This window comes from Rattus rattus, chromosome 2 (genome assembly GCF_011064425.1).
Source record: "Rattus rattus isolate New Zealand chromosome 2, Rrattus_CSIRO_v1, whole genome shotgun sequence".
NCBI lineage: Eukaryota > Metazoa > Chordata > Mammalia > Rodentia > Muridae > Rattus > Rattus rattus.
Genome location: NC_046155.1, coordinates 116,681,694 through 116,698,284, shown reverse-complemented (window position 1 = coordinate 116,698,284; position 16,591 = coordinate 116,681,694). Strand labels below are relative to the sequence as shown.

At 47.3% G+C, this 16,591-nt stretch overlaps 2 protein-coding genes across 2 annotated transcripts in view; one reads left to right on the top strand and one right to left on the bottom strand.

The window, feature by feature from the left end:
- The first annotated feature begins 768 nt into the window (after window positions 1-768).
- On the top strand, window positions 769-11,084 carry Stard5 (StAR related lipid transfer domain containing 5). Its single transcript, XM_032893296.1, has 6 exons — window positions 769-940; window positions 1,541-1,590; window positions 1,937-2,069; window positions 5,579-5,696; window positions 6,593-6,686; window positions 9,979-11,084. The coding sequence occupies exons 1-6, from the start codon at window positions 842-844 to the stop codon at window positions 10,124-10,126; spliced, it is 642 nt and encodes a 213-aa protein (XP_032749187.1). The 5' UTR covers window positions 769-841; the 3' UTR covers window positions 10,127-11,084.
- A 1,122-nt stretch (window positions 11,085-12,206) lies between these two features.
- Il16 (interleukin 16) overlaps window positions 12,207-16,591 on the bottom strand; it is a 79,291-nt gene continuing 74,906 nt past the window's right edge. The window contains 3 exon segments of the mRNA XM_032893295.1: window positions 12,207-13,453; window positions 15,174-15,296; window positions 15,595-15,853. Coding sequence (XP_032749186.1) covers window positions 13,266-13,453; window positions 15,174-15,296; window positions 15,595-15,853 — 570 coding nt within the window. The 3' untranslated portion in view covers window positions 12,207-13,265.

Here is a 16,591-nt window from a genome sequence, read left to right as displayed (position 1 = left end):
TAGCAGGCTAGGTAAGCACGCTGCTATTGTACTATGTCGCTAGACCTCTTTCTACTTTTTTATTTTGAGAGGAAGATCCATTATATTTCCCAGGCAGACCTTTAATGAGTGATCTTCCTGTTTCCATCTCCGGAATCCGGATTAAATCTCTCAAGGGAAAGCTGGGGTCTCCACCTGGTGCCAATGCGTGGCGCTGTCTGCTGGATATGTGTATCTACTAAGAGCTCCCTGGGTGTCTGGAACTAAATCTGACATTCGTTTCAGCTTCTTCCTCCACTCATTTCCACCCATTCGAAATTGTCTTTCTTTACTCAGCAAAGGCATTAGCTAGTCAAGGCCAAAAAAGAAATGGGAATCGCTTCAGCTTCGGGTATCAGACCAGACATCCCTGCACAGACCTCCTGAACTGTCACCGGAGGGTACCCCTCCTGCCTACCTCTACGGCCGGTTCCTCCACATTCTCCGTGTCACCCAGCAGAACTCCCCCCAGGAAGTCCTTTGCTATGAAAACTGCACCGTTTCACTAGGGGTCGAAAGCACCTGAGCACCAAGGAGAAAACAGCCAAATTCCTTAAGCTTCTTGGTTCCTGGCCCTGTCCCAGAGCCTGCTGTTGCGGAGCAGGAGCTCCCTGAGACCCGCCCAGAGATGACGCTTACTGCGCAGGGCCGGCCCTAATCTCCAGACCTGCCAATTTCAAGAAAGGACGGAATTGTCTGAGCGCGAAGACCAATTCTGAAAGAGAGGCGGAGCCCAGGGGCGGGGCTCCAGGCTCCGCCCAAGGCCCAGTTTTCCGTCCAGCAGAACCTGTGCGGCACAGCTGGGACCCTGCACCGTGGCATAATGGATCTGTCCTGGGCCACGCAAGAGAGTGAGGCGGTGGCAGAGAAGGTGCTCCGGTACCGGCGGGACGCGTCGGGCTGGAAGAAGTGCCGGGAAGGCGTGAGTGGGGGACTGGGCGGGAAAAGGGATCTGGAAACTGCTCCCAGGGCTTGGAGTCCTCCAAACTCCCAGGCTTCTCCTCTCCTCGAGATTATCCGCACCCAGGACTCCAGAGGTGGATTGAGGGAGCGATTCCACTGCGGGTGTATGTTCTCTGGGACTCCTGGAGATCCCTGCCCCTTTCATTTCGAAACCCACTCAAGGTCATCAGACTGCTACGGAGTTAGGATTGTACCTGAAACTACAAGTACCAAGTCTTTCCTACGTTCTTTATTGCACAATGCTTCCCCCAGGGAGTGCCAGGGAAATAGTTTCCTTCCTTGAGCCTCTGACTTTTTTTTTTTTAAAGAAAGCCCTAAATTACTTAAGAAAACCAAAGTTCTTGGTGGCATTTAAGGTGACTGGAGAGGGTCCCATAGCTCCAGGAATCAGCCAGCCAGGATCTCTCTGTTCATCACCTGCTGTAGGGGCATCTACATCCATGATGAGTCCCACCTGTGCCAGGAACAGATTGGGTGACCTTGGAGAATCAGGTTTTGAGATCTCCTCTCCAAGACTTCTTCTAGCTCTAAAATTCTACAACCCTATGCCTTTTGACAGAATGGAGTTTCAATTTCCTGGAGGCCATCTGAGGAGTTTCCAGGGAATCTGTAAGTGCATACTTTTAACAGAGTTTGTCAGAATCTTGACTGCCTTCCTGGTGTCTCTGCGGGTGCTTCATGGAAGATTCCAATCCACCCTGGCCTTCTGTGATCACTAGTCATCTTCCAGAAAAGCATTAACTTGTGTTTTGAATCGTTTCTAGCAAGCTGTGTTCTGTGAGGGCTTTGTACCTGTAGCTTATTCAGGCTGGAGGGGAGGCGGGCTAGCATATTTTAGGCCCTTTTCTGTCAGCCAGCCCTAGAACTAGAACAAACATGTAATAGACCTGAGATAAAAATCCTAAAATAAACAAGTTTAATTGATGCTGTGGGTCAAATTCCTTCTCTGTTCCAGGTACCGGGGAGAAGGGATTCTGTGTGGGACACCAGAAGAGGTGTGGGATTGTGTAAAGCCAGTTGCTGGGGGTCTTCGGGAGAAGTGGGATGACAATGTGAACAGCTTTGAAATTGTCCAAAGCATCACGGATGTAAGTGTCTCTGGCTGTATTATCTGTAGTGTCTTGTCTTGCTGCAACACCCTGACCCCACATTGCCTGAAGAAGGATCTATAACATCTGTAGGCAAGAGGAATGCCATGCAGACCAATCCAGCCTTGGCCCTGGTGGGAAACAGTATATCTCTGAGAGGCCCCAAAACCCTCACCAGAACCAGCGGACAGTAGCTGATGATTTACAGGGCAAGACCTGGTCCCCCGAGATAGGGAGGCAGGCCTGGATTTAGACTAACATATCTAGTTTGAAGCATTGTCTCTTGACAGAGCTAATTTGGTCTTTGCCCACAGTAGGACCACCGCGAGCCTCCTTCAGAAAAGTGTTCGTCCTGCAGACTAGCCACAGCCAGCAGAACGCCTGGGTATACGGCATTGCTCTGAAACTGCTTTGTCTAGTATGGCAGCCTCAATTCCATGGGGCCAAAGAGCATGAAAAGGTGGCTGGCTTGAAGAAATGAATTGTTCAATTTAACAAATACAAATGTAAATTGAAATAGCCAAGTGCGATAGGGAATGTTATGGGAGACAGCCCCTGTCCTGATGAACCCGTCCTGGCATCACCCATAACTGTAAAATTGTGCTTCATTTTTGACTCTAGAAAGCTCAGAAGAATAGAAAATCATAGTGGAAACAAATAACGCAAGCAACTCTAGGGGGGCGGACCTGTGTGCTTTGAATGACATCTTAGTGTTGGCTTCTAGGACCTGTCTGGCGCTATCTTGTCTGGTGCTTACATAAGCAGGTAGCATTGTGAAACCTTGCAGTATTTTGCAAGCTGTGGAGCCAGGTGTCTTTGCCCTGACCTAGAATCCTCAATTCAGTCTGTTGTCCAGAGAGTTTATGTTAGAGTTGTCTGAAGGATGGGGCAAAATCCCTGGAAGAAAAGGTAATTTTATGCCCTTAACAGTCAAAGATGGAATTGAAACACACAATGAGGATAATGCTACATTTCAACTCTTTCTTTCAGCCCTCTGGTACCAGGAAGAGGAGAGTGGAACTCGGGCACTAATGTGCCTGGATACTATTTAACTGTTGCTTTCCCTTACGAGACTAACAGGTGGCCTGGGCTAGGAATCAGACTGTAGCACTTTTGTATGTAATTTGAAGTTACCTTTAATTTATAACAAGTGGTTCTTTCTTCTTTCATTTTTTTCTCATTTATAGTTAAGTAGCTTCCTTTATAAAAACCAGCTGGTCTAAGTGGGGGCATTTGATGAACCACAATGAATAGATATAATTTTCTTATTCTGGATTAAGTGACACCAGCATCAGAAAAGAAAAAAATACAAGGAGAATATATAAATTATTACACATACATGGTTAAAGTTGAACAACCCCAGTTAACGCCTTTTATATATTATGCACATGCTATAACAGAAGGACTTGCATTACGTGTATATACTATACATGTGTGTCTCTACGCATGCTCATTTGTATATGGAGCCCCGAGAAGTATCTCCTGCAGTCACTCTGTACCTTTATATATTGAGGCAAAGTCTCTTGCTGAACCTGGAGCTTGCAGTCCTAACCAGCTTACTCCAGAGATTCCCTGCCTCTAGCTCCCTTCTGGAGTTACAGCCAGAATAACACTCCCAACCAGCTTGTGTGGGGGCTCAGGGAATCTAAGTTCTGGTCCTCACACATGCACAGCAAGCACTTTACCCACTAAGCAGCCCCCAGAGCCCCGCACATCACCTTTTGGAAGCTCCAAATCCCTTTAGCCCACTTGCACCTCTTGGTGTCAGTGCAGTGGCTGGTGGGACGAAGAGAATGAAAAGCTAGGAAATCCATAGGTTGATACCTGAGCAGCCATAGCAATGGTTAACCTGTCAACGCTTTCAAGGCAGTTACAGGAGGTTCTATTCCTGGCCACAAGCCTATCCTGAAACCCAGGGGAAGAAACAGTCTGACAAAGGTGAAGAGAAGCTGCCAAGTGCACACAGATAAAGGGGCCAGGAGGAGCTGGTTCCCCTTTGCTGTAACCCAGCAGCCCTGGAGATATGGGGATCAGGGTGCTGGGGTCAGCCAGACTGTTGATGAGCGCCAGGCTAGGCAGGGCTACTTCCCAATTCAATAAGCAAAGCGAGCCACCAACTCTTGTTGGTACTTCTTAGTACGTTTTTCTTAATGGGTGTGTAATTATTTTTCTTAAACTTTGCTTTATACAGCCCACTGAGTTGTTTGGGCTGTTTTGTTTTGTTTTGTTTTGTTTTGTTTAAGATAGGGTCTCTTCATGTAGCCCTGGCAAGTCTAGAACTCAATATATACACCAGGCTGATCCCCCTGCTTCTGCCTTGTAAGTGCTGGGATTACAATTTACACCACCAGGCCTGGCCTCCCAGTCCATTTTAGCCCTCATATAATGCATGTGATTTTTTTTTTGACATCACCAAATTTTATTAGAAATATTCTTGTAAGTTAAAGAAAAACTGTTCTAATCATGTACCTCTTTTGATCACAAGTCTTTTTTTTAAGTACTAGATTAAGGTATGAGTGTGATTTATTAAGGTAACATGAATGTGTTAGAAATTTGGATGAAGAATGATTAAGCACAAAGAGAAATGTATTTTTTTTAATCTCTGCATGAGATATGTGGGAACTCTTGGTTCTCATTAATTCATGTGTCCATGAAGAGATTTGGTTTGTTGCCAGAGAGACACAATCTTCAGCAGACTCTAGGCACAGAAGGAGGGAAAGTACAAGCTACTGGGGAACTTACACATCCTGAAAAGTAGAGAAGCCAGTAACAAGTCGGGGTCTTGCTTATTAGTTGAAACAGTGACAGTAAGGAGGCAAAGACCCTTTCCAGTGGCATTCATCAGTGTGGTTTGGACAGCCCTCAAGCATCCTAACCCTTAATAGTAGATGGGTAAAGGATGCATGGATGAGACGTGAACCTGGAGTGAGCTTAAGTCTGTAACCAGTGCCTTTGTCTTCAATAGTCTTAAAATTAGGCTTTTCCCTCAGGCTCCAGCTGGAATCAGAAGATGTTATGGTTGTAGAGAATAACCATTACTTCCGCTGTGCCTGCTGCAAGATACAGGAATTCAGAAATGGACTCGTTTCTCAGACTGTGCTTAAGAAAGGGAGACTGACATTCTGAGCCCAGTGTAGGGCACTATGGTCAAATATTGCAGTCAGAATTCTGCAATATTCTGAAGATCTGTAGCTCCTCAAGAGATCTTGTACCCTATGCAGTACAAGCTAGGATAACACTAGATGGATGGGGAAGGAGACCCATTTTGTAGAGCCATGCCATTCTCAGGTGAGTTCTTTTATGAAGAGACATGGAGATGAAGTCCTTTAGAAAATGATGAAATTCTTTCGGCCTCAGTGCACCCACTGGAAAGTGCCCGAGTGCCCCCACCGCCGGCTTCCTTGCGTCCTGCTTGCAGCTCCCCGTATTGCCCGTGCATTTAGTTTCCCGGGTGCAGGGAATGAGATGGACTTGTCTTCAGCAGACCCAAGCCTCCCTTGTTTTGGCAGACGCTGTGTGTGAGCAGAACCTCCACGCCCTCAGCTGCCATGAAGCTGATTTCGCCCAGGGACTTTGTGGACTTGGTGCTAGTGAAAAAGTATGAGGATGGCACCATCAGCTCCAATGGTGAGTGGCAGTAGGTGTTTACTGGCTGTCCCAGATGCTGGGCTCTTGTCTTATGGCACCCCTAGACCTTCAAGGAAAGCTGGGTGATTGGAAACCATCAACAAGCTCATGCATTCCGTCCTCTTCCCTCGTATAGTTGGGATTTTGTGCCATCGGGTATTAAATGGGGAGACCATATACCTAGGCTTTATTATGTGCATCCCAGATTTTGTCAACGCTGTTTTTATTTCTGCTGACCTCAGTTTATGCTATGGACATGCATATAGCAGCTAATCTCTTTGTATGTCAGTGTGTCAAGCATCTTAATCATATGGTTGCTTTCTGTACCGTTCCTGCCCTCTGGGGAGCAGAGTCCAATGACGCCTCCGCCTCTGCCTCTGCCTCTGCCTCTGCCTCTGCCTCTGCCTCTGCCTCTGCCTCTCTGCCTCTCTGCCTCTGCCTCTGCCCCTCTCCCCCTCTGCCTCTGCCTCTCTCTGCCTCTGCCTCTGCCTCTGCCTCTGCCTCTGCCTCTGCCTCTGCCGAAGATGGGGAGACACAACCTTCTTTCTTTGAGCTGAAATCTGAGAGAGGAATCTTTCTTCTACCCTGAGCCTTATATTCTGGAATGATATTTCTTCTGAAATTCTTAAAGGGTTGGAGAAAGCTGTGTGTAGCAGTGAGTGCAGTGTGTGTATGTATCTGAGCATGTGTGTGTGGGGAGGGTTGGGGGTTGAGGATGCATATGTGTAAACTGGAGTGAGTGTAAGTGTAAGGAGGGAAGTTGACAGGTGGCAGAACCCTTTGCTGGCATTCGGGGCTTCAGTCACTTAGTCTGTGCAGATGAAAAATCTTCAGTGCTGGGGGTGATGACCCTGCTGTCTGAAGGTGAGTTCACTGACTTCATGACTGTCTTCCAGCTACCCACGTGGAGCATCCATTGTGTCCGCCAAAGCCCGGTTTTGTGAGAGGATTTAACCATCCATGTGGGTGCTTCTGTGAACCACTGCCAGGGTAAGGAAAGTAGGTGGAGAACTTTGTCTTAGACACCACTGTGAGCTCAGAAAACAGGCACTTTGACTGTAATCTACAAAAATAATATTGATGTTACAAAATGCATGTCACATATAGGCATGCATGACCTGATGTGCACCTGGAGAAGTGGTAAGGAGGTGTTACCAGATTAACTTTTGCTGTCATTGAACTCAGAGATCTGCCTCCCTCTGCCTTTAGATGCTAGGGTTAAAGGCATGTGCACCCACCAGGTGTCCATCCTCACAGCACAAGTCAGGCAAATGTCCTGGTGGTCCCATTGGGCAAATAAGCAAATTCAGGGTTAGGAGAGTTATGTGATTTGTCAAAGGCCAGGAGTGCAGGGGACTGCCTGAGCTCCAGATCTGGACTCTCTGACGATACCCACCAGACTAAAGTAGCTACAGGAACAAATTCCCCACCCTGTGTTCACACAGTGGCCAGTTTCCTTTACAAGGAATGGGACAGATCTCAGGGCACGGAGGACAGCTCTGAGACTACTTTGGGAATCAGCCCTGGAAAGAAGCCAGAGAATTCCCTCCCAGACACAGCCAGGGTTTTCCCAGGAGCTCTCTGGGTAATGAATTACCTGAAGGTCCCAGGTTTATAATGAGCAGAGTTAACAGGGAGAGGGATTGCACTTGCTCATGGGTCCCGGTGTCTCCTACAGATAGCCAGAGGGAAGGTGTGGACTTCCCACGCAGTTCCAGGAAGCAGGCCTCAGAGCCTAGAATATTACTAAAACCCAGACAGAGCACCCCCACAGAGCACCATGTCTGCTAAGCTGGCTCCCCAAATAGCTCCGGGAAGGCTTCTCCTAAATGTCACAAAATTCTGAATTCGGCAGTAGTAGTAAAGCACCACACACATGCATATTGCTTTAGTCCCAGTACAGAGGAGACCAGACCCTCTGGTGTGGGCCTAGAAAACTACCCTTGGCCATTTTTCCTTGCTCTGTTCCCAACAGTCAGATGCTGCCTTGCCCTTCCACGTTGCCAGACGTATTGCGAGGAGTGTCTAGATGAGTAAAAGCAGAGCTCTTTCTCCTTGAAGCTGAGTCTTAGGGCTGGCTTGGGGAACACACAGTGGGCAAGCTTCAGATTATGTAACAATGGTGATGGTCCAGGTTCTATAAAAGGAGTGGGTAGGCCAGAGAGGTTAAATAACTACCCCAAGGCCACAGACAGACTCAGCAAGTGATAAAGCCACAGCTTAAACTCAGCCATCTGTCTTTCATGTTGACTATGTTTTTTTTTTTTCTTTAAAACAAAAAACATAAAAAAACATCTGTTCTCTGAGCGCTTAATTTTGATGGGGTGGGAGAAGATAAACAAGACACAAATGAAAGTAATTATGTTATATATAAACTAGGAATTGCTTCCCACATGATAAATGCTGGGTAGAAAACTAAATATGATGAAAGGAACTGGGGTACAGTGGGAGTGAGCCACCCCAGAGGTGACCAAATCTTCCCTGATTGGAGCCTCACATGATACAGTTGTCCGTGCAGGTGCAAGGTTCCTCTTGATGAAAGGAAGCAGGTGTGGGCACAAGGGGGACAGAACAGGAAGAAACCACTGTGTTGGATCAGTGCAGCCAGGGGAGAGGCCAGGAAGTAGTCATTGAGAAGGCGGGACCAGACCCCTGTAGGCATTTTTATCTGAGTAACTGGGGACTTTAGTGAAGTCTGAGCAGCTGTGCCATGACTTCAGTGTAAACTGCTTTGTAACCGGAGTAGAAGGAGCTGTGACTAGAGCAAGGGTCCACACTGGGGAGCAAGGCTGTGTCCAGACCAGATTTGGAGGTGTCTGGGCTCAGACTGTCTGTGAGAGTGGGAAAGCATCTCAGAAGGCAGGAGAGTCTTTGGAGAAGGCAGCATCAGAGCTGCGTTTGTGATATGCCTACTCCATGCAGGGAGCGTTCTCCATGATCCTCACGTGTTCTGATGAATGTGTCAGGACAAACTCCTGGCTTTCTCAGTGAAGACAGTCATAGTGACTTTGAGCCTGCTTTTATCTACTTTGACCTACTCCATGTGTCTTTCGCCATGTGGTCTGTCTCTTCTGTGATGTTCTCCCATCAAGCTCATGGCTCCCCAGAGAGAAGCAAAATCACTAATTCTTACTTAACCTGTTCAAGTTTCCAAAGAGAACACAGTTGAATGACTATGAGAGATAGCCTGAGCTCAGGGTGGGGGTGGGGCAGAGAAAGTACCCCAGAACCAGTGGGAGGTGGTGAGGGAGGGAGGACATGGACACTGACAGAGCTGAGGATTTGTGCCCTCTCCCTCTGTCCCTCCCTCCCTCTCTCCGTTCCCCCACCGCATCTCTCAGCACAGGGATAAAGAAATGCTAATCCAAAGTAGCCTGTGCTCTCCTATACTGCTCATCTGTTTGCTCCGTCCTTCTGAGACCACAGTAGCTGTCTATACAGCCAGAGGGAAAGACTGTAGTCTTCAGTACCAGAGGTTCCATGTCAGAGAACCTCTGAGGCGCAATGCTGTGTGGAGTTTCTGATGAGACCAAAGCTGTTGACATGGTTTCCCCAGACCTGACCACTGCAGAGTGTGTGACCATGAGAACTCTTCTATGCTCCTATTTGGTCATGACTCACTTCCTCTTTTGTGTAGAGCAATCTAAAAAAAAAATCTGTTTACAAAATACTAGTAAATGAATCGCATGTTAAGTAACATTGTATGAAGAATAATCAGCTTAACACACACACACACACACACACACACACACACACCTGAGAAGAATGGTACTGTTTTCCAGTTTTGTAAATTTCTTTCATGTTAGACCTAACAGATGCTCACATCTATGACAAACCACATAGGCTGGAAACTCGGTCGTGTGTTTGATAGTGAGCACGGAAAGAGTCTTAACCTTGCTGACCTCTGGAAAGGGCCCAGAGTGCCCCAGAAGTCCCCAGCCTTCAGGTACCATAGCAGGACCTGTCCTGCCGGTTGAATGTGTGCTCCTTCTGCACAAAACCCAGGAGGGGTTGAGGGGATGGGCTGTCAATAGCCATAAGGAACATTTGTCCCTATCCTACCCAGGGCAGGGCAACAGCTCACCAATGTGTTCATAGCAACTGGATAGTGTGTCCCCTACAGGATACGCTATCCAGAACAAGAAGGTTGAGAGGAGTCCAGGGCACTGAATGTAGAGCAGGAGTAGAAATGACCACCATGTTTGGGTCACTTCTGGTGGTCTTGGCTCTGTGCTAGAAGCTTCTATGATACAGATCTAACCCATCTCTGCTATTTCTTCAGGGAGCCCAACAAAACCCACCTGGTCACATTCTTCCAGACAGACCTGAATGGCTACCTTCCTCAGAGTGTGGTGGACTCCTTCTTCCCTCGCAGCATGGCTGAGTTCTACCCCAACCTTCAGAAGGCCGTGAGGAAGTTCCATCACTGACAGCCGCCTATTGGCATGGAATGCCGATGGTCCTTCAGGAACTCCAGCTGTTAAGCCTCAAAGAATACGGAAGAGCTGCTGTGGCCTTTGAGATGCCATAGTAAACAGCAAATCTCAGGGTACCCTTTTGGAAGAGCAGCCCATCGCCCCACTCCACCCTCCTTCCTCTTGGGCTTGGTGTGGATGGACCTGTCCATCAGCTTGGTGTGGTGTTCACAAATACCTGACAGGCCAGGGAAGGCCCTGCTGTGGCCGTCTGAGAGATGGCTCAAGTACTCTGTGATTCCTGTGGCCCAGAGCCCTGTGTGCTGGCTGCTGTCACACACCTTGTCCCTGTGCTGGTCTTAAAGAATCATTATCCATCGTGGTCACTACGTCCTGTTCCTCTGGCATCTGGAGTTCCCAGATTCCTCTGTCCCTTTCCTGACATGCTTTTGTATACACATTTTTAGCACAAGACTTTCCCCCTTTACAAAGGTGTCAACTTGAAAAATGTTTTAAACCACAGGATAGCACTTTCAATCTAACTTTTGTGGTATCTTCCATCAGAATCATCTTTTCCTATCTGTTTTTTCCCTTCACGGGTTAAGGTTCACATCCCCATGAAACCAGTTTAAATCTGCCTCAGGACAATTTGTATCTTTGGGAAGGAATTTGTGTCCTTGAGGCCCATGTGAGTGATTCTAAGTGGGGCCAGCTGCTCCTGTGTGCATGCTGGACTCTGGGGAGGAGAGCCCCCTGGCATACACCTCACTTTGCCCTCAGTCATGGTGAGGCAAGGGTGCTGGAGTTTCCTCACCCCAGCAGGCTTTGCTGTCATTAGGAAGGAGGGAAGAAAGTCTCCTGTGCTGAGACATAGCATACTATATGCCTATTGTATCTGACAGTGACTACAAAGCCTTTAGGAACAAAGGGTGTCTTCTTAACTTTCCAAATAAATCTAGAGTCTTGCTTTTCATCATACAGAGAAAGGCTGTATAGAGACATTGTCTTCAGAGTGCCCTCACCGTCCAGCCAGCTGCTCCCTTTTAGTAGATTTTAATAATTCCCCTATTCTTCCTCCTTTTGTTCTTCTCACTGGTTGGGGCAGCTCGGATTTGGTCAAAGGGCTCATTAGGACACAGTTTCATTTTGATAGGGCTTGTTCAGAATTTACCACAATCTGTATAGATCTGTCTGGCTTTCTTGCTGCCTCCCTGTTCCCTGGGATTTGGATGTTGATGTCTTACTGTGTTTTGTTTTGTTTTGTTTTGTTTTGTTTTGTTTTGTTTTGTTGAGACAGGCTTTCTCATTGACCTTAGACTCACCAAATAGGCTAGATTGGATGTCCAGCAAGTTCCAGGGACCTACATCTTTCTGTTTGTCCACGTCTGGAATTACATGTTGAACGCCACCCTATCTGGTTTTCTTTTCTTTTTTGTTTGCTTGTTTGTCTTGTTGGTTGTTTGGTTAGTGGTTTTGTTTTTTCTTCTTGTCTCTGGGGATTAAGTTTGGGTCACCATGCTTGCATAGCAAGCTGTCTCCCTTTTACTGTTAGATCAAATGTTCCTTCTATTAAATCTAATAGATTGCTATAAATAGTACCTTGAGTTCCTCATCTACTGGTCTGCTATAGGACAGAATTCAGAGTGGACTGGAGAAGTATGCATACCAGCTCTAGTAACACGCAATCATTTTTCACAGTAAGTGAGGCCAAGCTGTGCAAAAGTCACTGAAGGGCTTTACCTGAAGAGAGGATCCAGCTGGGGTTTCTGAATCCACTTCCAGCAAATATTTCTGGCTTCCAATTCTAGAGAAGCCAGCAAGTTATGTTAGCAAGCATTCATGGGCGATGCCCTGAAATAAATGGGCTCGGTGTTTTCTCTGTGATCCTTGCTAGACCTTCCCACATCATCTGTACTTCATGGAATGACTGGAGATGAGGATCTGAACCCCTGGCCCAGACCTGGTAAAACTATACTTGCTCTGGATAATCAAGAATGACACTGGGTTGCCCTGAGCTTGCCTATCAGCTGTTGAGAAATGACCAAAGCAAAATATTATACTGGCCATGCACATGCTACAAACAACGCAAGGCGGGTGCTTGTTTGTTTTTATTCCCTAATGTGCCATGTTTTAAAGCTCCTGGGCCTGCTCATGTCACAGAAGGAATGACAAAATCTCTACCCTACCACATCCTAGCCAGACAAGCTGTGTATGGTTCTGAGGTTCAGTACCCTCCAGTACACTGGCGCCGGACCGCCATTGGTGAAGTGGCTGTGATCACAGATGACTATCATTTAATATCAAGCAGACAGAGTGCCTGACACGAGACAGAGAGGACATTGGTAATTTATTTTAAGCTTGTACCCATGCTGGTTCGTCCTGTAGACGTATCCTGTCCACACCTTAACTCACGCTGCACTCCTCTGTCTTCCGGTTCCACTCCTAGGATCTCAACCCAACCAAAGCCAGTCTTGTAAGTGTTTGAAGGTGTTCTGCATCTCACAGATATCCCCTTTCCTTAAACCTAGGCAGGTTTTTGCCTGCTCTCGGCAGGCGTACAGCAGAAGCAATGTTATGAGTCTTCAAAAGCAGGACATTCAAAAGATGCACCCCCATCTGGCTGTGGTGTGCCCGGGCAGCTTGATACAGTATCAGCATGGTGCAGAAGCACCAGTCATGAGGAGACTTTCCCGGTCATCACCCAGCACCTCTGAGGAGAGGTACAAGCAGTGACCCTTCATAGGATCCCATCCCAGCCTTGACTTCTGAGGAACTCCCCTCTGAGACATGAGGTTCATGAGAGAAGAAAAGATGTTTCCATGGGATGGCTTTCGTAGTCCCAAGGTGATTTTTCAAACCAGGCCATTTGGTTCATGGCAAGCTGCAGTACAACCACTTTATTACGGCACCAGAATATTATCACTAAGCTGTCTCTGTACAGTGGAAGGTTTGTATCAGCCACCTCTGTGTGACTCCTGATATTTGGAACAACCCTCTTGATGGGCAGTGTGCCCGAAGGTCCAAACCTGAGCAGCAGCTACCAGAAGCGCACCTGGGCTTTCCCCAGCCTGGGTGAGGTGGGCAGCAGAGACCCTGAGAATCAGCAATTACTGGAGCTTGGTGCTCCCGCTTTGTCCTAGCATTGGCACCCTGTCTATGAGTCTGCAGAAGCTGTCGTCTGCTTGCCCTCGACGCCGTTCCTTCTGATGACTACAGTGACAGGTCCATCAGGTAATGCCTTGATGACATTCCAGGCTTCAAACCGTGTAAGACCTTGCACAGCAGTGCCAGCGAGCTGCAAGATCTCATCCCCTGGCTGGACCGCATCACCTTGTTCTGTTCCTATAAAGAAGGAGAAGGCGATAGGTGATCTTGGGCTTTGTGGGTAACAGGAACAGTAAATGACACTTTCTGGGGAGCCAGGAAAGCTTACAAGTGGATAGCACACCTATCTTTGGGAGCTTGTGAGGGATTCTTAAGTGAGACATTTCACATCAGGGTAGCACAGAGCTCAGCCACCAGGCTTAGCTCTCTGGGGCATAGAAAGCTACAGTAGACAACTCATGCTATTTTTAAGTGAGGCAGTGCTAAGCCAGAACCTAGTTAGAGACTTCTACCATTCCTAGAGAACCCCTGGGGTCATGTCCTCCCTAAACCTCCCAATTGTCTCCCTGGTTCATATTGACAACCTGCTTCTGGTAACATCATCAGCAATGGTGGGAAGGGGTGTGACTGCTGAGACATTTGTGAAGCAATCTTCACAGGGCTTTTGGCTTCAAACAGCCTGGGAAGAACTCTGTATCCACTCGGAAAGGCGTAACCCTGCATGGTGCCTACTCAGTCAAAGATGCATACAGAAATCACAAGGTTGTCTTCTACTGTTTACATTGAAGGGGAACCCCACCACACACACACACACATACACCATTCTGACCCCCTGGCTTTAACCAATCGTGAATAAATACAGAATAATAATGAAAATATAGTTAGGGATGCTGAGCGATGCAGTGGGCATTGTGCTGGTGTTCTGCACGCATGGCAGCATTCTTTGGGGTACACAACAATAGATTCTGTTTTCACAAGCATGGAAACCAAAGATAGAGAACCTTACTCGGAGCCTGAAAGTGGCTACTCAGAGGATCTAAGTTTGGACTCTGTCTTACAGGCTCTGGCATCCACATCCCATGGCACCACACCTGCCTATGACTGGAGGCTCATTCCCATGTGTTGCACATGGGCAAACAATAGGCCACTGTGCCTGGCAAACTTATCATTCGGACCCAGGTCTTATATTTGAGCTGTGTGCCCAAGGCTTCCAACTAAGAAGTAGCAAGGTGTTACAGATATTTTTGCATCATAGCTACAAGGCATTCATCATTTTCTCAGGGAAATCCATATCCAGCTGACTCATGGGTTAGATTATCGGGCAGCCCATTCCATGATGGATAAGACATCAAATGGAAAATAAACACAAGAATCAATGAATCCAGGGCTAGAGTAAATCTAACCAGGCTATCAGACAAGTGCCAGTCTCTGGCTTTACTCAAAACATTGAAATCTTATACATCATGAATTATTTGGTTTATTTGAGACAGACTCACTCATATAACTCAGGATGACTATTGACTGACTTCATCGTATAGCCAAGGGTGACTTTGAACTCCTGATTGTCTTGTCTTTGCCTCAGTGCTATCGCAGCTGTATAATTTTTAAGTACACTGCATGGGAATAGTATTGATCTCTCTCAGTGCATATTTTGGTGCATCTCAACTCTGTCTCAAGCTTTACATGCCTCTTCCTAACCTTGGTCCTGCCAAGCTGAAGCAAGCCCAGAGCTGGGTCATGGGAGAGGACCCAACAAAAAGAGAAGTTAAGGTAGGCTTGTAAAGAGGCACTAGGTCACAAAAGCAGAACTGAACACATAGTAGTCAACACGTGACTCAAGAGAGTATGGGAACCCACCATGGTCAAAAAGGTTCTCAGGAGTTCTGGGTTTGGGGGTGTTTGCTGCATCATCACAACTGGAGAGAATATACGGGGGGTGGGGGACAAAGGAGCCTACCTTTGAAAATCCTATTTATGGTAAGAGGCTTGTCACCATGCAGGGAGCCCTTTCCTCCTTCCAGGCTGAAGCCCAGCCCTGCAGAGGTCTTCTCCAGAGTCACTGTGCAGACAGTGGCCTCCACTGCAAAGGAAAACATGGTCTTGGTCAGTGATGTACTCTTCTCTCAGGCCCTGTTGCCCAGACTGATGCTTAACTACACACACACACACACACACACACACACACACACACACACACACACACACACACACTCACACTAACATCTCTGCAGCACACCAAGCACGCTAGGCAGGTGTGATGTTGGGGCCACCCATTACCACACAGTGCCACCAAGTATACATCTAAATGGCCAAAGACAGAGTGTGGCTCAAAAGGAGCCTCTCCCCACACCAGCCCCCACTGCACTGGGAAAACTTACCAGATTCTACAGAAATGCCACTGGCTACTGAAGCTGATGCTGCAGAGTCAGTAGAGGAGTTCAGGTCATGAGTGGCCTCCACAATTGCTTTCCTGGTGACAATCACAGCTTGCCTTGGGTCCCGAGCTTGGCGAAGGATAGCTAGGGCATCATTGTGGGTAGCGCCCTTGAGAGATTTGCCATTGATGGAAAGAACCTCATTGCCTTTCTGAATTGTGCCTTCCTGGGAAGCCAGTCCATTTGGAAACACTCTGTGAACCTGAACAAGCCAAAGGAGTCAGGAGCCACAAACCACGCAAATCAGACCCTTTTATGGTGCAGGCAGAGGCCTCTGAGCCAGGTATCCAACTGACCCCCAGAGGAAGTTAGGCCAAAGACACCACAGACTGACTATATCTCAGGGCAGAGCAACTGGACTGAGCCAGCATTCTTCCCTTTCCTTCTCTAGTCAGGGCAGGGACCACCAATAGTATGACCAGTGAGGACTCAGCACTCTTCTCACACAATACCCCTGACTGACCCGACAACTGCATCCATTCCCAGGGAACGTCTTCTGCTTGACCTACTCCAGAGAACATTTTTGAGAATGGTTTCCTGGAAAAACTGAATCTAGGGCTTATTGAGAGATATTTATGAGAATGGGTTTCTAAGATCAAAGAAATTTGGTGACACCCAAATTTTAAGGAAAAGTTCCAAAAATGTTCATTGTTTAAAGATGCTAGCAACCCTACAGTGTCAACTTACATCTTGGTTTCTGAGTAATGTAAAACATGGAGACTCTACAAGTGCATTTCAGGAGAGCTTATCCCTTCCGAATGGATGTTCATGTCCCATTCTCTACAGGAAGTACTTGAGATACACTATCCTAGGCTGTCTAGACATCCTTACTCTTAGATGGTCCCTTTCTCTTTTCTGCATGGTTTGCAGTATTTAAAAATCTATTTTACAGCCCGAAAGACAGCTCAGTGAGTAAAGGTGCTTTGCCACCACACCTGGA